Source organism: Salvelinus fontinalis, chromosome 14 (genome assembly GCF_029448725.1).
Source record: "Salvelinus fontinalis isolate EN_2023a chromosome 14, ASM2944872v1, whole genome shotgun sequence".
NCBI lineage: Eukaryota > Metazoa > Chordata > Actinopteri > Salmoniformes > Salmonidae > Salvelinus > Salvelinus fontinalis.
Window position 1 is genome coordinate 8,974,098 of NC_074678.1, and position 21,650 is coordinate 8,995,747.

Here is a 21,650-nt window from a genome sequence, read left to right on the forward strand (position 1 = left end):
CTGGCCCAGTTGTCTGATTTGTCACATTACCCACTGGTCTGGCCCAGTTGTCTGATTTGTCACATTACCTTGTGGTCTGGCCCACTTGTCTAATTTGTCACATTACCTTGTGGTCTGGCCCACTTGTCTGATTTGTCACATTACCCCCTGGTCTGGCCCAGTTGTCTGATTTGTCACATTACCTTGTGGTCTGGCCCAGTTGTCTGATTTGTCACATTACCCCCTGGTCTGGCCCAGTTGTCTGATTTGTCACATTACCCCCTGGTCTGGCCCACTTGTCTGATTTGTCACATTACCTTGTGGTCTGGCCCAGTTGTCTAATTTGTCACATTACCTTGTGGTCTGACCCACTTGTCTGATTTGTCACATTACCTTGTGGTCTGGCCCAGTTGTCTGATTTGTCACATTACCCCCTGGTCTGGCACCGGTTGTCTGATTTGTCACATTACCCCCTGGTCTGGCCCAGTTGTCTGATTTGTCACATTACCCCCTGGTCTGACCCAGTTGTCTGATTTGTCACATTACCCCCTGGTCTGGCCCAGTTGTCTGATTTGTCACATTACCTTGTGGTCTGAGCCAGTTGTCTGATTTGTCACATTACCCCCTGGTCTGGCCCAGTTGTCTGATTTGTCACATTACCCCCTGGTCTGGCCCAGTTTTCTGATTTGTCACATTACCCCCTGGTCTGGCCGAGTTGTCTGATTTGTCACATTACCCCCTGGTTTGGCCCACTTGTGTAATTTGTCACATTACCCCTGGTCTGACCCAGTTGTCTGATTTGTCACATTACCCCCTGGTCAGGCCCAGTTGTCTGATTTGTCACATTACCCCCTGGTCTGGCCCAGTTGTCTGATTTGTCACATTACCCCCTGGTCTGGCCCACTTGACTGATTTGTCCCATTACTCCCTGGTCTGGCCCAGTTGTCTGATTTGTCACATTACCCCCTGGTCTGACCCAGTTGTCTAATTTGTCACATTACCCCCTGGTCTGGCCCACTTGTCTGATTTTTCACATTACCCCCTGGTCTGACCCAGTTGTCTGATTTGTCACATTACCCCCTGGTCTGGCCCACTTGTCTGATTTGTCACATTCCCCCTGGTCTGGCCCACTTGTCTGATTTGTCACTTTACCCCCTGGTCTGGCCCACTTGACTGATTTGTCCCATTACCCCCTGGTCTGGCCCACTTGTCTAATTTGTCACATTACCTTGTGGTCTGGCCCACTTGTCTAATTTGTCACATTACCCCCTGGTCTGACCCAGTTGTCTGATTTGTCACATTACCTTGTGGTTTGACCCAGTTGTCTGATTTGGCACATTACCTTGTCGTCTGGCCCAGTTGTCTAATTTGTCACATTACCCCCTGGTCTGACCCAGATGTCTAATTTGTCACATTACCCCCTGGTCTGACCCAGTAGTCTAATTTGTCTCATTATAAGTAATGACCGTGTGGCTCTTCCACCGATGAAATGGCCTGACCGTTTGAGCGCAGTCACTACTCCTCTAGGAGGAGGAACACCGTTTGAGCGCAGGTGGTTTAGAAGTGATGTTTCTGTTGTGTTACTTGCAGTCGCCAGTCTAATAACAGTTCGTCTGTGAATATTCCAGCCCCAACAGATGCAACTGTAACTGTCTATTGGCTGAAGAAGAGATGAATACATTTTTATTTAACATTGAACACAGATGAAGACATTTTTTAAAACATTGAACACAGATAAAGACCTTTTTAAAACATTAAACACAGATGAAGACATTTTTAAAACATTAAACACAGATGAAGACATTTTTGTAAAAACATTGAACACAGATGAAGACATTTTTGTAAAAACATTGAACACTAAAATGCAGAATCTATTTACATTTAAGTCATTTAGCAGACGCTCTTATCCAGAGCGACTTACAAATTGGAAAGTTCATGCATATTCATCCTGGTCCCCCCGTGGGAATTGAACCCACAACCCTGGCGTTGCAAGCGCCATGCTCTACCAACTGAGCCAAACGGGACATTTCCCAAGTCCTTCAATGTGGTTTAAATCTCCTACTAAAAGACAACATTCACCTTTCTCTGTTATGACCTCCGACATCACTTGTAGTATCCAATCACCACTCCCCTGCCTGCAACACAGGACAGCTGTAAGCAGTTAGCCAAACAATAAGCCCAAACATCAATATTATCAGAGCCTCCAAGGAAAGCACAAAAGAGGTGTGTACCGGAGAAAGTTCGTATTATCCCACAGATGTGTGAGCAGAGGGGACTGTGTCAGTGGGATACACTCACATAAACCACTCACAATAACAGAATGACTCATTGATGAAAGTCATAGTGCATAGTTGTGGGACTCTCCCACTAAAACTAGGCTTGTCCTGGACTGCCTGGGAACTGCGGAGACATTCCTGTGTGAGAGGAGGCTCAAAACCCTCCTTTGTCCATTTCAGAACTTCAACCCCAGCAGGTTTCTCTCCTATACATGCTGACCGGAGAGCCAGAGTGACTCCCAAATGGCACCCTATTATACAGATGCACCATCTTAATTTGATCACTCTTTTGTTGATGATAATTTTCCTGCACGGCAGGAAATGTAACCTTGTATTGTATTCAAGGTTTAAAATGGGGTTCTAAAGTTTGTAATTTCCACTTAAATACTGTTGACTTGATTTGACCTAACGTAAAATGTACCAAACTCTACAAAAAAAAACCTCACATTTCCTGTTGTTGCGGGATTATTTTCCTTCTATAGCGAACTGGCTCAAATTAAGATCCTACATCTGTAATATATGCCGTTTAGCAGACACTTTTATCCAAAGTGACTTACAGTCATGGGTGCATACAGTTTACGTATGGTTGGTCCTGGGTATCAAACCCACTACCTGTTACAAGCACCACGCTCTACAAACTGAGAAACACACTATTCCCTATGTACACTACTTTTCACCAGAGCCTTACGGGTCCTCGTCAACAGTAGTGCACTATGAAAGGAATAGATGACCATTTGGGACACAGCCTCAGAGAGCCAGAGGTCACATAAGGACACAGTCAGATGTAGTATCACTGGCAGGACGGATGTCTTCCCCGTCTGTTCCTCGTGGTGTGAAACAGTGTTCAGGACGGATCTCTTCCCCGTCTGTTCCTCGTGGTGTGAAACAGTGTTCAGGACGGATCTCTTCCCCGTCTGCTCCTCGTGGTGTGAAACAGTGTTCAGGACAGATCTCTTCCCCGTCTGCTCCTCGTGGTGTGAAACAGTGTTCAGGACGGATCTCTTCCCAGTCTGCTCCTCGTGGTGTGAAACAGTGTTCAGGACAGATCTCTTCCCCGTCTGCTCCTCGTGGTGTGAAACAGTGTTCAGGATGGATCTCTTCCCCCGTCTGTTCCTCGTGGTGTGAAACAGTGTTCAGGACGGATCTCTTCCCCGTCTGTTCCTCGTGGTGTGAAACAGTGTTCAGGACAGATCTCTTCCCCGTCTGTTCCTCGTGGTGTGAAACAGTGTTCAGGACAGATCTCTTCCCCGTCTGTTCCTCGTGGTGTGAAACAGTGTTCAGGACAGATCTCTTCCCCGTCTGTTCCTCGTGGTGTGAAACAGTGTTCAGGACAGATCTCTTCCCCGTCTGTTCCTCGTGGTGTGAAACAGTGTTCAGGACAGATCTCTTCCCCGTCTGTTCCTCGTGGTGTGAAACAGTGTTCAGGACAGATCTCTTCCCCGTCTGTTCCTCGTGGTGTGAAACAGTGTTCAGGACAGATCTCTTCCCCGTCTGTTCCTCGTGGTGTGAAACAGTGTTCAGGACGGATCTCTTCCCCGTCTGTTCCTCGTGGTGTGAAACAGTGTTCAGGACAGATCTCTTCCCCGTCTGTTCCTCGTGGTGTGAAACAGTGTTCAGGACGGATCTCTTCCCCGTCTGTTCCTCGTGGTGTGAAACAGTGTTCAGGATGGATCTCTTCCCCCGTCTGTTCCTCGTGGTGTGAAACAGTGTTCAGGACGGATCTCTTCCCCGTCTGTTCCTCGTGGTGTGAAACAGTGTTCAGGACGGATCTCTTCCCCGTCTGTTCCTCGTGGTGTGAAACAGTGTTCAGTACAGATCTCTTCCCCGTCTGTTCCTCGTGGTGTGAAACAGTGTTCAAGACGGGTCTCTTCCCCGTCTGTTCCTCCTGGTGTGAAACAGTGTTCAGGACGGATCTCTTCCCCGTCTGTTCCTCGTGGTGTGAAACAGTGTTCAGGACAGATCTCTTCCCCGTCTGTTCCTCGTGGTGTGAAACAGTGTTCAGGACGGATCTCTTCCCCCCCTGTTCCTCGTGGTGTGAAACAGTGTTCAGGACGGATCTCTTCCCCGTCTGTTCCTCGTGGTGTGAAACAGTGTTCAGGACGGATCTCTTCCCCGTCTGTTCCTCGTGGTGTGAAACAGTGTTCAGGACGGATCTCTTCCCCGTCTGCTCCTCGTGGTGTGAAACAGTGTTCAGGATGGATCTCTTCCCCCGTCTGTTCCTCGTGGTGTGAAACAGTGTTCAGGACGGATCTCTTCCCCGTCTGTTCCTCGTGGTGTGAAACAGTGTTCAGTACGGATCTCTTCCCCGTCTGTTCCTCGTGGTGTGAAACAGTGTTCAGGACGGATCTCTTCCCCGTCTGTTCCTCGTGGTGTGAAACAGTGTTCAGGACGGATCTCTTCCCCGTCTGTTCCTCGTGGTGTGAAACAGTGTTCAGGACGGATCTCTTCCCCGTCTGTTCCTCGTGGTGTGAAACAGTGTTCAGGACAGATCTCTTCCCCGTCTGCTCCTCGTGGTGTGAAACAGTGTTCAGGACGGATCTCTTCCCCGTCTGCTCCTCGTGGTGTGAAACAGTGTTCAGGACAGATCTCTTCCCCGTCTGCTTCTCGTGGTGTGAAACAGTGTTCAGGACGGATCTCTTCCCAGTCTGCTCCTCGTGGTGTAAAACAGTGTTCAGGGCGGATCTCTTCCCCGTCTGCTCCTCGTGGTGTGAAACAGTGTTCAGGACGGATCTCTTCCCCGTCTGTTCCTCGTGGTGTGAAACAGTGTTCAGTACAGATCTCTTCCCCGTCTGTTCCTCGTGGTGTGAAACAGTGTTCAAGACGGGTCTCTTCCCCGTCTGTTCCTCCTGGTGTGAAACAGTGTTCAGGACGGATCTCTTCCCCGTCTGTTCCTCGTGGTGTGAAACAGTGTTCAGGACAGATCTCTTCCCCGTCTGTTCCTCGTGGTGTGAAACAGTGTTCAGGACGGATCTCTTCCCCCCCTGTTCCTCGTGGTGTGAAACAGTGTTCAGGACGGATCTCTTCCCCGTCTGTTCCTCGTGGTGTGAAACAGTGTTCAGGACGGATCTCTTCCCCGTCTGTTCCTCGTGGTGTGAAACAGTGTTCAGGACGGATCTCTTCCCCGTCTGCTCCTCGTGGTGTGAAACAGTGTTCAGGATGGATCTCTTCCCCCGTCTGTTCCTCGTGGTGTGAAACAGTGTTCAGGACGGATCTCTTCCCCGTCTGTTCCTCGTGGTGTGAAACAGTGTTCAGTACGGATCTCTTCCCCGTCTGTTCCTCGTGGTGTGAAACAGTGTTCAGGACGGATCTCTTCCCCGTCTGTTCCTCGTGGTGTGAAACAGTGTTCAGGACGGATCTCTTCCCCGTCTGTTCCTCGTGGTGTGAAACAGTGTTCAGGACGGATCTCTTCCCCGTCTGTTCCTCGTGGTGTGAAACAGTGTTCAGGACAGATCTCTTCCCCGTCTGCTCCTCGTGGTGTGAAACAGTGTTCAGGATGGATCTCTTCCCCCGTCTGTTCCTCGTGGTGTGAAACAGTGTTCAGGACGGATCTCTTCCCCGTCTGTTCCTCGTGGTGTGAAACAGTGTTCAGGACAGATCTCTTCCCCGTCTGTTCCTCGTGGTGTGAAACAGTGTTCAGGACGGATCTCTTCCCCGTCTGTTCCTCGTGGTGTGAAACAGTGTTCAGGACGGATCTCTTCCCCGTCTGTTCCTCGTGGTGTGAAACAGTGTTCAGGACGGATCTCTTCCCCGTCTGTTCCTCGTGGTGTGAAACAGTGTTCAGGATGGATCTCTTCCCCCGTCTGTTCCTCGTGGTGTGAAACAGTGTTCAGGACGGATCTCTTCCCCGTCTGTTCCTCGTGGTGTGAAACAGTGTTCAGGATGGATCTCTTCCCCCGTCTGTTCCTCGTGGTGTGAAACAGTGTTCAGGCAAATTCCCCTAAATCTCTACTGAGTTAAAGAAGTGACCTGATGAGATTCACTGACCCACCATCTGAATACAGATCTCATCTGACTCCAAATCTAAGTCCAACTGAAAAACACACAGCAGGAAGCCAGACTTGAGGCTTGAATGTGTGCTGATAAATTTTCTGGGTTTATTTGGCTCTGTTAATTGGAGCGAGGTACGATGTCTATTGAGTTACAATGACCTGTTATCTCCAGTGACAACTTGAACAAGTCTCATCCTCCCAAAACTAAAACTCTACAAATAAGACCGTTAGATAAGACCGTGGTAAAAATCCCTTAGAGTAGTCACAGATCAGAACACCACAAACTTCTCAAATGCTTCAGTTAATAATATGAGTCAATTTAATTAAATATAAGAATGAAATCCCCAGTCAAAATCGGTCAGTTTAAGAGAAATTATTTTTTTGTTGTTGCATGTGCTGCGTCTCAATCTAACTCATCCGCCCATGACGGCCTTCCGCATCTGCGGTGGGAGGTGGCAGAGCTACAAATCAAATCAAATCAAAGTTTATTTGTCACGTGCGTCGAATACAACAGGTGTAGACCTAACAGTGAAATGCTTACTTACAGGCTCTAACCAATGGTGCGGGGGCAAAAAGTGTGTGTGTGTGTGTGTGTGTGTGTGTGTGTGTGTGTGTGTGTGTGTGTGTGTGTGTGTGTGTGTGTGTGTGTGTGTGTGTGTGTGTGTGTGTGTGTGTGTGTGTGTGTGTGTGTGTGTGTGTGTGGGTGGGTAGGTAGGTAAGTAAAGAAATAAAACAACAGTAAAAAGACATTTGAAAATAAGGGTAGCGAGGCTATATACAGACACCTGTTAGTCAGGCTGATTGAGGTAGTATGTACATGTAGGTATGATTAAAGTGACTGTGCATATATGATGAACAGAGAGTAGCGAGGCTATATACAGACACCTGTTAGTCAGGCTGATTGAGGTAGTATGTACATGTAGGTATGGTTAAAGTGACTGTGCATATATGATGAACAGAGAGTAGCAAGGCTATATACAGACACCGGTTAGTCAGGCTGATTGAGGTAGTATGTACATGTAGGTATGATTAAAGTGACTGTGCATATATGATGAACAGAGAGTAGCGAGGCTATATACAGACACCTGTTAGTCAGGCTTATTGAGGTAGTATGTACATGTAGGTATGGTTAAAGTGACTGTGCATATATGATGAACAGAGAGTAGCGAGGCTATATACAGACACCGGTTAGTCAGGCTGATTGAGGTAGTATGTACATGTAGATATGGTTAAAGTGACTATGCATATATGATGAACAGAGAGTAGCAGTAGTGTAAATAGAGGGGTTGGCGGGTGGTGGGACACGATGCAGATAGCCCGGTTAGTGGTGTTTGTCAGACCCGGAGTCATCCCAAAAATCGGTCTGAACTAACACGACAACTATATGGAAAGATGAGACTCTCACGAACACGATGGTGTTCTCGATGTTGCTCTACGACCTCCACTAGCGTCACGGGACTCGTCTGGAGGTAACCGGTACCGGTTAAAACCCATTTCTGGAAGAATGAAGGTGTTGTAGTGTTGTGCCAAACCCCCAAAAAGGGGTTAAATATGTGTAAAGATATATGTATTTCCTGAGCTTTCTTATTTCTCCTAGATACAGGACAGACACCTTTTTTATTGCCATAAAAAAAAAAAAAAAAGAATATTCAATACGTTTCTTTGGGCTAAAAGTAGTAAAGGCCAAATTCAATATTTTATCAAATATTTGTTTCTATATTTTTTTGATATATAAATGGGTCCTAAAATTCTAAATCAAATACCTAAATGATACATAGTATGACAATCTTAAAACAATTCCATATATCAATTCCATATATCCAGGAAAGAGAGAGAGAGGACACTCAGAAGACTATGACATTGTCATGCGAGATTTTCTGCAAAAAACACTTAAACTCAAATACAGAGAAGGTAAATTCTTCAATAAAACCAGAGAGAGAGATCAGACTTACCCACCAGTCCAGTGTTCTTCTCAGACAGCGTGTACTGCTTGAGGGAAGTGCAGTGCAGTGAGGAGGAAGTAGAGTGGCTGCCCAGTGCAGTGAGGGGCTAGTGGAGTGGCTGCCCAGTGCAGTGAGGGGCTAGTGGAGTAGCTGACTAGTGCAGTGAGGGGCTAGTGGAGCAGCTGCCCAGTGCAGTGAGGGGCTAGTGGAGTAGCTGACTAGTGCAGTGAGGGGCTAGTGGAGTAGCTGCCTAGTCGGCGTTGGTCTGGCTGTCAACAGCTGGTGTAGGACGAAGCAGCAGTAGAGTTGTTATTGAACAGAAGAGCACGGTAACGAGCAGTACGGGTAGGGTTCACAGAAGAGCACGGTAACGAGCTGTACGGGTAGAGTTCACAGAAGAGCAGGGTAAAGAGCAGTAGGTAGCCCAGCACAGTGTCACGGGTCCTCTTCTGGATGTGGAACAAAGAGAAGACTAGGAGGGACTGGGGAGGATCTGGCTTGGTTGGGAGGCTCCTCTGCTGTCCTCTGTGCTGCTCTCTCTCACTGACAGGAGGTTAGGAATGTTGTCTTATCACCCTCTTTTCTCTCGCTCTCTCTCTCTCTCTCTGTCTCTCTCCAGGATGCTCTCTCTCTCTCTCTCTCTCTCTCTCTCTCTCTGTCTCTCTCCAGGATGCTCTCTCTCTCTCTGAGACTGTGGCTCTTTTTGTGTCTCAACATAATGTGATAACAGAAATTCTGAGTCCCAATGGGGAGGCTTTGATATGAACCCTGACCCCACCCCTTTCTTCCCCATCCCCTCTGCTCTGAGGGCCACTTGTGCACCCAACAATAGGCCAAGTCAGGGGGAGTATCGGCGGCTCTGTTCAGCACAGAGAAAAGAATGGCGTGCCTTGGTTGCAATGAGTGGCCGGGTGGGGAACCATGGTAACCGCTAAACCAGGCCTAGTACTGGTGTACACCACTGGTCCCAAATGACACAAAAGCAAGACACTACATAGGACATAGGGTGCGATTTGGGATGAAGCCAATGCATTTAGGATGAAGAACTCCACATCCCCCTCCTCCCTCCCCTCCTCCTCCCTCCCTCCCACCCCCCTCCTTCCCTCCCTCCCCTCCTCCCTCCCCATCCTATCAATAGATAGAAGATGGACTGTTAATTGAGCAGTTTATGACTAAAGTCTTAGAGATGATCCTTTGTAGGGATCTTCTGTCTGGAGTTCTAAAAGACAGATAGAGAGAGAGATGGAGAGGGAGAGGGAGAGGGAGGGAGAGACAGACAGAGAGAGAGAGAGAGAGAGAGAGAGAGAGGGAGGGAGAGAGAGAGGTAGAGAGAGAGGGAGGGAGAGACAGAGAGAGAGAGAGAGAGGGAGAGAGGTAGAGAGAGAGAGAGAGAGAGAGAGAGAGAGAGAGAGAGAGAGAGAGAGAGAGAGAGAGAGAGGGAGAGAGGGAGGGAGGGAGGGAGAGGGGAGGGAGAGGGGGGGGAGAGGGAGAGGGTGAGAGGGAGAGAGAGAGGGAGAGAGAGAGAGGGGGGAGTGGAGAGAGAGCAAGAGAGAGAAAGACAGAGAGAGAGAGGGAGAGGGAGAATAAGAGAGACAGACAGAGAGAGAGAGAGAGAGAGAGAGAGAGAGAGAGAGCAAGAGAGAGAAAGACAGAGAGGGAGAGGGAGAGAGAGAGAGACAGAGACAGACAGAGAGAGAGGGCCCCCTATGCTCCCTGGAAAGAGTGAGGGATGAGTTGAAAAACAAGAGGAGGGCGGGAGAGCGGTGGAAGAGGAGAACAGGGGCCTCCAGCTGCGCTGGGGGCATCTTCCATTCGGGGTGGGGAGAACCAAAAATAATTAGCCAGACAGATGTGGAGAAACTTGTAAGGGGGGGGGGGGGGGGGGGGGGTATTTCTTTCATACATTGAGATCCCAGCTGTGTGTTAGACATATTGTCTCTCTCCCTTCTTTGGGCCTCGTGCATCGACATGTTAATAGCCTTCTCTCTGGCTATGTCCCAAATGGCACCCTGTCCTATCTAGTGCACTACTTTTACTGCACTACATCTGGTCAGGGCCCATAGGACTCTGGTCAAAAGTAGTGTACTATATAAGGAATAGGGTGCCATTTGGGATGCATCCCCATGAACTGAATGATGGTACTGTCTAGTCGGGGGCCAATGGAGAAGCTTTGACATAATACCCTTTTTCGTTGAGTCTTTTAAATTGGGATTTATGTCATCTTGTTCAGCCTCATCTTCTCTGTCTGTGTTGGTCTGTCTGTCCCCGCGGGGTACAAACATCACCTCGTAAAACGGTTTACTCTAGCTGGAGTGAATTGATTATCAGCTGTTCTCTCTTAAATTGACGCGGAGACAGACATACAGACTAGCTCTGCATTTACAATTTGTGTGTTCTGAAATGGCTCATAGTCAGGATGATGCTAAAAATATATCAAGCCCTTATCAGAAGCATCAACAGGCTGTAGTTACAGTATAGTTATAGTATTGATGAGGATGTAGTTATAGTATAGTTATAGTATAGTCGGGGATGTAGTTATAGTATAGTTATAGTATAGTCATAGTATAGTTGGGGATGTTGTTATAGTATAGTTATAGTATAGTTGGGGATGTAGCTATAGTATAGTTATAGTATAGTTATAGTATAGTTGGGGATGTAGTTATAGTATAGTTATAGTATAGTTGGGGATGTAGTTATAGTATAGTTGGGGATGTAGTTATAGTATAGTTATAGTATAGTTATAGTATAGTTGGGGGTGTAGTTATAGTATAGTTGGGGATGTAGGTATATTATAGTTATAGTATAGTTGGGGATGTAGTTATAGTATAGTTATAGTATAGTTGGGGATGTAGTTATAGTATAGTTGGGGATGCAGTTATAGTATAGTTATAGTATAGATGGGGATGTAGGTATAGTATAGTTGGGGATATAGTTATAGTATAGTTATAGTATAGTGGGGATGTAGGTATAGTATAGTTGGGGATATAGTTATAGTATAGTTATAGTATAGTGGGGATGTAGTTATAGTATAGTTGGGGATGTAGTTATAGTATAGTTATAGTATACTTATAGTATAGTTGGGGATGTAGGTATAGTATAGTTATCGTATAGTTGGGGATGTAGTTATAGTATAGTTATAGTATATTTATAGGTTAGTTGGGGATGTAGTTATAGTATAGATGGGGATGTAGTTATAGTATAGTTATAGCATAGTTATAGTATAGTTGGGGATGTAGTTATAGTATAGTTATAGTATAGTTGGGGATGTAGTTATAGTATAGTTATAGTATATTTATAGGTTAGTTGGGGATGTAGTTATAGTATAGTTGGGGATGTAGTTATAGTATAGTTATAGCATAGTTATAGTATAGTTGGGGATGTAGTTATAGTATAGTTATAGTATAGTTGGGGATGTAGTTATAGTATAGTTATAGTATAGTTATAGTATAGTTATAGTTATAGTATAGTTATAGTATAGTTGGGGATGTAGTTATAGTATAGTTATAGTATAGTTGGGGATGTAGTTATAGTATAGTTGGGGATGTAGTTATAGTATAGTTATAGTATAGTTATAGTATAGTTGGGGATGTAGTTATAGTATAGTTATCGTATAGTTGGGGATGTAGTTATAGTATAGTTATAGTATACTTATAGTATAGTTGGGGATGTAGGTATAGTATAGTTGGGGATGTAGTTATAGTATAGTTATAGTATAGTTGGGGGTGTAGTTATAGTGTAGTTATAGTATAGATGAGGATGTAGTTATAGTATAGTTATAGTATAGTTGGGGATGTAGTTGTAGTATAGTTATAGTATAGTTGGGGATGTGGTTATAGTATAGTTGGGGATGTAGGTATAGTATAGTTATAGTATAGTTATAGTATAGTTGGGGATGTAGTTATAGTATAGGTATAGTATAGTTGGGGGTGTAGCTGTAGTATAGTTATAGTATAGTTGGGGATGTGGTTATAGTATAGTTGGGGATGTAGTTATAGTATAGTTATAGTATAGTTATAGTATAGTTGGGGGTGTAGTTATAGTATAGTTATAGTATAGTTATAGTATCGTTGGGGATGTGGTTATAGTATAGTTGGGGATGTAGGTATAGTATAGTTGGGGATGTAGTTATAGTATAGTTGGGGATGTAGGTATAGTATAGTTATAGAATATTTATCATATAGTTGTGGATGTAGTTATAGTATAGTTGGGGATGTAGTTATAGTATATTTATAGTATAGTTATAGTATAGTTATAGTATAGTTGGGGATGTAGTTATAGTATAGTTGGGGATGTAGTTATAGTATAGTTGGGGATGTAGGTATAGTATAGTTATAGAATATTTATCATATAGTTGTGGATGTAGTTATAGTATAGTTGGGGATGTAGTTATAGTATATTTATAGTATAGTTATAGTATAGTTATAGTATGGTTGGGGATGTAGTTATAGTATACTCATAGTATAGTTGGGGATGTAGTTATAGTATAGTTATAGTATAGTTATAGTATAGTTATAGTATGGTTGGGGATGTAGTTATAGTATAGTTATAGTATAGTTATAGTATAGTTATAGTATGGTTGGGGATGTAGTTATAGTATACTCATAGTATAGTTGGGGATGTAGTTATAGTATAGTTGGGGATGTAGTTATAGTATAGTTGGGGATGTAGGTATATTATAGTTATAGTATAGTTGGGGATGTAGTTATAGTATAGTTATAGTATAGTTGGGGATGTAGTTATAGTATAGTTGGGGATGTAGGTATATTATAGTTATCGTATAGTTGGGGATGTAGGTATAGTATAGTTATAGTATAGTTGGGGATGTAGTTATAGTATAGATGGGGATGTAGTTATAGTATAGTTATAGTATAGTTGGGGATGTAGTTATAGTATCGTTACAGTATAGTTGGGGATGTAGTCATAGTATAGTTATAGTATAGTGGGGATGTAGTTATAGTATAGTTGGGGATGTAGTTATAGTATAGTTATAGTATAGTTATAGTATAGTTATAGTATAGTTGGGGATGTAGTTATAGTATAGTTATAGTATAGTTATAGTATATTTATAGTATAGTTATAGTATAGTTACAGTATAGTTGGGGGGTGTAGTTATAGTATAGTTATAGTATAGTTGGGGATGTAGTTGTAGTATAGTGGGGGTGTAGTTATAGTATAGTTACAGTATAGTTGGGGATGTAGTTATAGTATAGTTATAGTATAGGGGGGATGTAGGTATAGTATAGTTGGGGATGTAGTTATAGTATAGTTATAGTATAGTTATAGTATAGTTATAGTATAGTTATAGTATAGTTATAGTATAGTGGGGATGTAGTTATAGTATAGTTATAGTATAGTTCCAGTATAGCTATAGTATAGTTATAGTATAGTTGGGGATGTAGTTACAGTATAGTGATAGTATAGTTGGGGATGTAGTTATAGTATAGGTGGGGATGTAGCTATAGTATAGTTATAGTATAGTGGGGATGTAGCTATAGTATAGTTATAGTATAGTGGGGATGTAGTTATAGTATAGTTGGGGATGTAGTTATAGTATAGTGGGGATATAGTTATAGTATAGTTATAGTATAGTGGGGATGGGGTTGTATTATAGTTATAGTATAGTTGGGGATGCAGTTATAGTATAGCTATAGTATAGATGGGGATGTAGCTATAGTATAGTTGGGGATGTAGTTATAATATAGTTGGGGATGTAGTTATAGTATAGTTATAGTATAGTTATAGTTATAGTATAGTTATAGTATCGTTGGGGATGTAGTTATAGTATAGTGGGGATGTAGTTATAGTATAGTTGGGGATGTAGGTATATTATAGTTATAGTATCGTTGGGGATGTAGTTATAGTATAGTGGGGATGTAGTTATAGTATAGTTGGGGATGTAGGTATATTATAGTTATAGTATCGTTGGGGATGTAGTTATAGTATAGTTGGGGATATAGTTATAGTATAGTTGGGGATATAGTTATAGTATAGTTATAGTATAGTGGGGATGGGGTTATATTATAGTTATAGTATAGTTGGGGATGCAGTTATAGTATAGCTATAGTATAGATGGGGATGTAGCTATAGTATAGTTGGGGATGTAGTTATAGTATAGTTGGGGATGTAGTTATAGTATAGTTATAGTATAGTTATAGTTATAGTATAGTTATAGTATCGTTGGGGATGTAGTTATAGTATAGTGGGGATGTAGTTATAGTATAGTTGGGGATGTAGTTATAGTATAGTTATAGTATAGTGGGGATGTAGTTATAGTATAGTTATAGTATAGTTGGGGATGTAGTTATAGTATAGTTATAGTATAGTTATAGTATAGTTATAGTATCGTTGGGGATGTAGTTATAGTATAGTTATAGTATAGTTATAGTATAGTTATAGTATAGTGGGGATGTAGTTATAGTATAGTTGGGGATGTAGTTATAGTATAGTTATAGTATAGTTATAGTATAGTTGGGGATGTAGTTATAGTATAGTTATAGTATAGATGGGGATGTAGTTATAGTATAGTTGGGGATGTAGTTATAGTATAGTTATAGTATAGTTGGGGATGTAGTTATAGTATAGTTGGGGATGTAGTTATAGTATAGTTATAGTATAGTTATAGTATAGTTGGGGATGTAGTTATAGTATAGTTATAGTATAGATGGGGATGTAGTTATAGTATAGTTGGGTATGTAGTTATAGTATAGTTATAGTATAGATGGGGATGTAGTTATAGTATAGTTATAGTATAGATGGGGATGTAGTTATAGTATAGTTGGGTATGTAGTTATAGTATAGTTATAGTATAGTTGGGGATGTAGTTATAGTATAGTTATAGTATAGTTGGGTATGTAGTTATAGTATAGTTATAGTATAGTTGGGTATGTAGTTATAGTATAGTTATAGTATAGTTGGGGATGTAGTTATAGTATAGCTATAGTATAGTTGGGGATGTAGTTATAGTATAGTTATAGTATAGTTGGGGATGTAGTTATAGTATAGTTGGGGATGTAGTTATAGTATAGTTATAGTATAGTTGGGGATGTTGTAGAGTTAATAAACACAAAAACCTCCTCAAACCCTCAGAAAAACACCACCACAAACAGAATCCACACCAGCAACAAGTGTAATAGGATCAGACACAGGAAAAGTCTTTTACGTGTCAATTTTCACAAGTAACGTCATCATTATGCAAAACAACATCATCTGTTTTCAACAAAAGAAGCAGTCCATCCAAACTGTTTTCGGGGCGATGCACGAAGGCACACCACACCTGTTTATTCATCAGAAGATACATGGCAGCAGAATTGTAAACATTTCATGATCAATAATTTCAGTAATTATTTCAGTAATATTTGTCAGTTATAAATAAGTTATGCCTTCCTTTATCTGTGGCAGGGCACATAAAACATTTGTGGAAAGTTTTGTGTCACCATATTTCCAAGTTAGGTATTTCAAGTTAGGTATATTGTCCTGTATGTAGTTAACTTTTACAATGCACAAATTACATTTATAATGTAGAATGAAAATAATTATCGTGTATGTGTGTGTGTGTGTGTGTGTGTGTGTGTGTGTGTGTGTGTGTGTGTGTGTGTGTGTGTGTGTGTGTTGCAGATGTTTGTGTGTGTGTGTGTGTGTGTGTGTGTGTTGTATATGATTGTGTGTGTGTGTGTGTGTGTGTGTTGTATATGTGTGTGTGTGTGTGTGTGTGTGTGTGTGTGTGTGTGTGTGTGTGTGTGTGTGTGTGTGTGTGTGTGTGTGTGTGTGTGTGTGTGTTGTATATGTTTGTGTGTGTGTGTGTGTGTTGTATATGTTTGTGTGTGCGTTGTATATGTTTGTGTGTGTGTGTGTGTGTTGTATATGTTTGTGTGTGTGTGTGTGTGTTGTATATGTTTGTGTGTGTGTGTGTGTGTTGTATATGTTTGTGTGTGTGTGTGTGTGTGTGTGTGTGTTGCATATGTTTTTGTGTGTGTGTGTGTGTGTGTGTGTTGCATATGTTTGTGTGTGTGTGTGTGTGTGTGTGTGTTGTATATGTTTGTGTGTGTGTGTGTGTGTGTTGTATATGTTTGTGTGTGTGTGTGTGTGTGTGTGTGTGTGTGTGTGTGTGTGTGTGTGTGTGTGTGTGTGTGTGTGTGTGTGTGTGTGTGTGTGTGTTTCATATGTTTGTGTGTGTGTGTGTGTGTGTGTGTGTGTGTTGTATATGTTTGTGTGTGTGTTAGAACATTAGTTGTAAATTCAAAGCACAGTTTGCATCATGTTTCTACCATCCCAGCAGCTCAAGGCCTCACATGTTCCCGTTACCATGGTTCCCACTATATGACCAAGCTGCAAAGTCAAAATTGGCCATATCATTTAAAAACAATATGACATTTTCACGATATGGTCTTAATTTAAAGGGATACTTTGGGATTGTGGCCCTTTATCTACTTCCTCAGAGTCAGATGAACTGGTGGATACCATATTTATGTCTCTGTGTCCAGTATTAAGGAAGTTAGAGATATTTTCAAGAGCCAATGCTAACTAATTAGCTATGGGTATCTGCTAGCATGCTATCCCTTTAAGGTTCAGGTTAGGCATGAGGTTAAGTAGCGTGGGTTAACGGTAGAGTGTTAGGGTTAGGTTTAAAATCAGGTCTGAAGAAGAGAAATTGTACAACTGAGCAGGGCTTTCGACTTTGCAACTTGTCCAGATAGCGACGATCTGGTTGCATGTTGCATGTTATTCGTTGTATCTCTGGTTTCTGGTCCTAACTGCTTTCCTCTCGTTCAGGTACATGTTGACATAAGAGGTCAGAAGATCATCCATTTTATAGCCCTGAATGGACAAAGACACAAAGCACAATATGAAAACATTATTCAGAATAAATGTATCTTATTAAGGTCAGGCACTACACTCTAATAGGGATTTTTTTACAATGAACTTTTACCAGTTGAATGTAGATACAAATATGACTTTTTTTTGTATTACACATTTTGTAAAATATTATATTGAAATATGCAAATGAGGTGATCTGTCATTAAATATGCACATATGTGGCCCGTTTCAAGAAGCTAGGCGTATGTCGCATGTCACTACTTCACAGGAGAGGCATTTGAACGTAAACATGTATTTTTTTTAATCAAAATACGTTCGTTTTTTTGACAGAAATGTCTTCTGGATGTGTGAACTTTGTGAACATGTGAACTTTCATGTGCCTTAATAACAAACTTGTATGCCATCTGTAAATACGAATACAATTGTTAAAATTATGAGCCTCGTTGGTTTAGCCACAGAAAAATACAGGAACCTTCCTACTAGCTATGATTGGCTGAGATAATGGGTGGGCTGGACATGCCGAGAGATGAGTTCAGATTGGTCTGCCATGTAGCATGCTTCTGTCTATAACATGAGCTGCTTAGTATGTGTAGGTAATCCTTCCTACTGCGTATTTAAATGTTTTAATATCTTGTGGAACTGAAAAAGTGTTGCTGCCCTGAAGTTAATAACGCTGTCAACAAAGATCAGTGGGGGAAAAAGTTGTACCGGACTCTGGAGGACGATCGTGCCGTGATGACTCTGTCTAATCGGACGATGAGGAAAAATCCTTTGATTTAGGTAGAAAACATTTTCATTGAACCAGACATTGTTAAGTCTTCTGATGACAGTGACGGGGGGGAAGAAACAGCAATCAACGGTGTTGATGTCACGGAAGTGTCACGGCCGTTGAATGAGGAAGACCAAGGTGCAGCGTAGTCAGCGTACATTTTCTTTATTTATAAAATGACGCCAACAAAACAAGAAATGAAGAAACGACCGTGAAGCTTATAGTGCCACTAACAAAGTCAACCTCCCACAAAGACAGGTGGAAAAAAGGGCTATCTAAGTATGGTTCTCAATCAGAGACAACGATAGACAGTTGTCCCTGATTGAGAACCACACCCGGCCAAACACAAAGAAATACAAATAATAGAACATAGAATACCCACCCCAACTCACACCCTGACCAAACCAAATAGAGACATAAAAAGGATCTCTAAGGTCAGGGCGTGACAGGAAGAAGTTGACCGAGTTTTGAAATTAGTGGAATGCCCGGTGGAAGCAGAGAGATGATTGCCAAATGCGGAGCGAGTCGAAAAGACAACACAGGAGACTGTTGTATAAAAAATCTGTCTCCTGATTACATCTTCAAACTAAAAGGGCAACGATGGCATTCATTACAGAGGGTGAAGCATTCATCCATTGTACACGGATAAGTCTAGCTATATTTCCCAATATTATAAGTTTCTAATTTTGTCAGAAAGTCGTGTATGATCTGTGTAGTAATATTATTTGTATCTAAGAACACATGTTGTATTGTATTGCTAGGTAAAGCCTAATCTTAGCTAGCTAGCTAACATTGAACCTAGTTGGTTAGCTTTAGCTACCTGCAGATTTATGCATGGTGCATAGTATTATGAGTTGGGATTATGGTTCATTGTTTAGCTAGCTAGCTACATGTCTAAACAAGACTCCACTATGCAATTAACCATTTCACTGTTCCGTTTACACCTTCTGTATCCTGTTCATGTGACAAATACATTTAGATTTGATTTAGTGTGTGTTTAACAGAGATGGTAATGTGAAGAACAACATGACCTGCACCGAAGTCAGATTAGGATATACAGTGCAATCGGAAAGTATTCAGACCCCTTGACTTTTTCCACATTTTGTTACAATACAGCCTTATTCTAAAATCGATTGAATAAAATGTTTTCCTCATCAATTGATACACAATAGCCCATAATGACAAAGCGAAAACAGGTTTTAACCTTATTTACATAACTATTCAGACCCTTCGCTATGAGACACAAAAACGATCTCAGGTGCTTCCTGTTTCCATTGATCATCCATATCCCCAATCATCCAGATCATCCATTTCTACAACTTGATTGGAGTCCACCTGTGGTAAATTCAATTGATTGGACATGATTTGGAAAGGCACACACCTGTCTATATAAGGTACCACAGTTGACAGTGCATGTCAGCGCAAAAAAAACAAGCCATGAGGTCGAATGAATTGTCCATAGAGCCCCAAGACAGGATTGTGTTGAGGCACAGATCTGGGGAAGGGTAGCAAAAATTGTCTCCAGCATTGAAGGTCCCCAAGAACACAGTGGAATCCATCATTCTTAAATGGGAGACGTTTGGAACCACCAAGACTCTTCCTAGAGCTGGCCAGCCGGACAAACTGAGCAATCGGGGGAGAAAGTCCTTGGTCAGGGAGGTAACTAAGAACCCGATGGTCACTCTGACAGAGCTCCAGAGATCCTTTGTGAAGATGGGAGAACCTTCCAGAAGGACAACTATCTCTGCTTCACTCCACCAATCAAGCCTTTATGGTAGAGTGGCCAGATGGAAGCCACTCCTCAGTAAAAGGCACATGACAGCCTGCTTGGAGTTTGCAAAAAGGCACCTAAAGGACTCTTAGACCATGCGAAACAAGATTCTCTGGTCTGATGAAACCAAGATTGAACTCTTTGGCCTGAATGCCAAGTGTCACGTCTGGCGGAAACCTGGCACCATCCCTACGGTGAAGCACGGTGGTGGCAGCCTCATGCTTTGGAAATGTTTTTCAGCGGCAGGGACTGGGAGACTAGTCAGGATCGAGGGAAAGATGAACGGAGCAAAGTACAGAGAGATCCTTGATGAAAACCTGCTCCAGAGCGCTTAGGACCTCAGACTGGTGTGAAGGTTCACCTTCTAACAGGACAACGACCCTAAACACACAGCCAAGATAACGCAGGAGTGGCTTCGGGACAAGTCTCTGAATGTCCTTGAGTGGCTCAGCCAGAGCCCGGACTTGAACCTGATCAAACATCTCTGGAGAGACCTGAAAATAGCTGTGCAGCAACGCTCCCCATCCAACCTGACAGAGCTTGAGAGGATCTGCAGAGAAGAATGGGAGAAACTCCCCAAATACAGGTGTGCCAAGCTTGTAGCGTCATACCCAAGAAGACTTGAGGATGTAATCGCTGCCAAAGGTGCTTCAACAAAGTACTGAGTAAAAGGTCTGAATACTTATGTAAATGTGATATTTCATTTATTTAAAAAAAAATACATTTGCACTCAAAAAAAATGTTTTGCATTGTCATTATGGGGTATTGTGTGTACAGTATATTGATGCGGATAAAAAATTATATATTTTAGAATACACACACACGTTTGTTTAGAACGTGTACATGTTAAGGCCTATACATTTTTCATACTACTATAATGTCCTTTTTACTGTATCTCAAATAGAGTACTTCTTATTCTAGTTATCGTTATCATTATCATTTCCATACTATAAGTATATTTCATTCATTCTTTATTTACATTTGCTTATTTGTTGTGCCAGCGGTTTAAACCCGTTTCTAGTTAACTGGTTCATGGGGTTCTTCCCAGGAGTATGGGGGGGTTCATGGGGTTCTCCCCAGGAGTATGGGGGGGTTCATGGGGTTCTCCCCAGGAGTATGAGGGGTTCATGGGGTTCTCCCCAGGAGTATGCATTCTGGATTTAGAGAAATCTAATGTTCAAATGTCTCATCCAATACTTTGTATACTTCGATCTATAAAACGATTGAGGACTGGGCCGGAATATATAATGTGAGTATGGTTAGCTCTGCTCTCCCTACAGTTAGCAGCTTGGTGTGATGTCACGGTTCTATTTTGATAGGAGTTGTAAAAAATATTGACTGAATTTTCCAAGAGTTGGTTGTCTTGGATGTTTTTCTAGACATCCTCACAGTCGTCTTTTTGTTTATTACTATTTGCAGCTTGTCTTCTCAATTAGATACCGCTATAATATTATTTTATTTTGTGTCTTCTTGGATGATTCTATATAATGTTACCCAGCACATTCTTAGCATTTACCTGGTTATATGTCTTTTCTGTAATTAAAGGATGTATATAACCGTTTTATGCTGGTCCCACTACTTTAGTAAGATAGCTGCTGTTAACTTGTACTGTGAATAATTCTAAAACTGAGAGTTTTGGAGATTGGACTTTTTTTGATAGATTCTCAAACGTATCGTAAGGTGCCTGGTGGTTAGAACGTGGGGCGGCAGGTAGCCTGGAGGTTAGAGCATTGGGCCAGTAACTGAAAGGTTCCTAGATCGAAATCCCTGAACTGACCAAGGTAAAAATCTGTCGTTCTGCCCATGAACAAGGCAGTTAAACCCACTGTTCCACGGTAGGCCGTCATTGGAAATAAGAATTTGTTCTTAACTGACTTGCCTAGTTAAATAAAGGTTAAATATCTATATTTTTTAAATCTATCCCCTTGTGTGTGAACATCTGAAACCTGCTCAGTTCTTTTTCGTTCCATAATTTAAATGTATCATCAATCATACTTGGCTTAAAGTCGCCGTCCATTACATTTTCTCGCTGGTAGATCAAGGATATCTCTTATTTTAGTGATCTTTGTCCCCGACCTTTATGGTGATATTTATGCAGGAAATGGTCTA

The 21,650-nt window shown here is 42.1% G+C and overlaps 2 protein-coding genes across 6 annotated transcripts in view; both read right to left on the minus strand.

Moving 5' to 3' along the window:
- gpr17 (G protein-coupled receptor 17) overlaps positions 1–8,838 on the minus strand; it is a 56,937-nt gene extending 48,099 nt beyond the window's left edge. The window contains exons 1-2 of one of the 3 annotated variants that reach the window (XM_055943905.1): positions 8,197–8,838; positions 2,059–2,114 (exon numbers count right to left, since the gene is read on the minus strand). In XM_055943905.1, coding sequence (XP_055799880.1) covers positions 2,059–2,083 — 25 coding nt within the window. In that variant the 5' untranslated portion in view covers positions 2,084–2,114; positions 8,197–8,838. The remainder of the gene's footprint in view (positions 1–2,058; positions 2,115–8,196) is intronic. The other 2 variants (XM_055943907.1, XM_055943906.1) reach the window with 2 other exon arrangements.
- A 6,585-nt stretch (positions 8,839–15,423) lies between these two features.
- LOC129869462 (unconventional myosin-VIIa) overlaps positions 15,424–21,650 on the minus strand; it is a 100,731-nt gene continuing 94,504 nt past the window's right edge. For all 3 annotated transcript variants that reach the window (XM_055943909.1, XM_055943908.1, XM_055943911.1), the window contains one exon: positions 15,424–17,001. In XM_055943909.1, the coding sequence (XP_055799884.1) occupies positions 16,906–17,001 (96 nt within the window). In that variant the 3' untranslated portion in view covers positions 15,424–16,905. The remainder of the gene's footprint in view (positions 17,002–21,650) is intronic.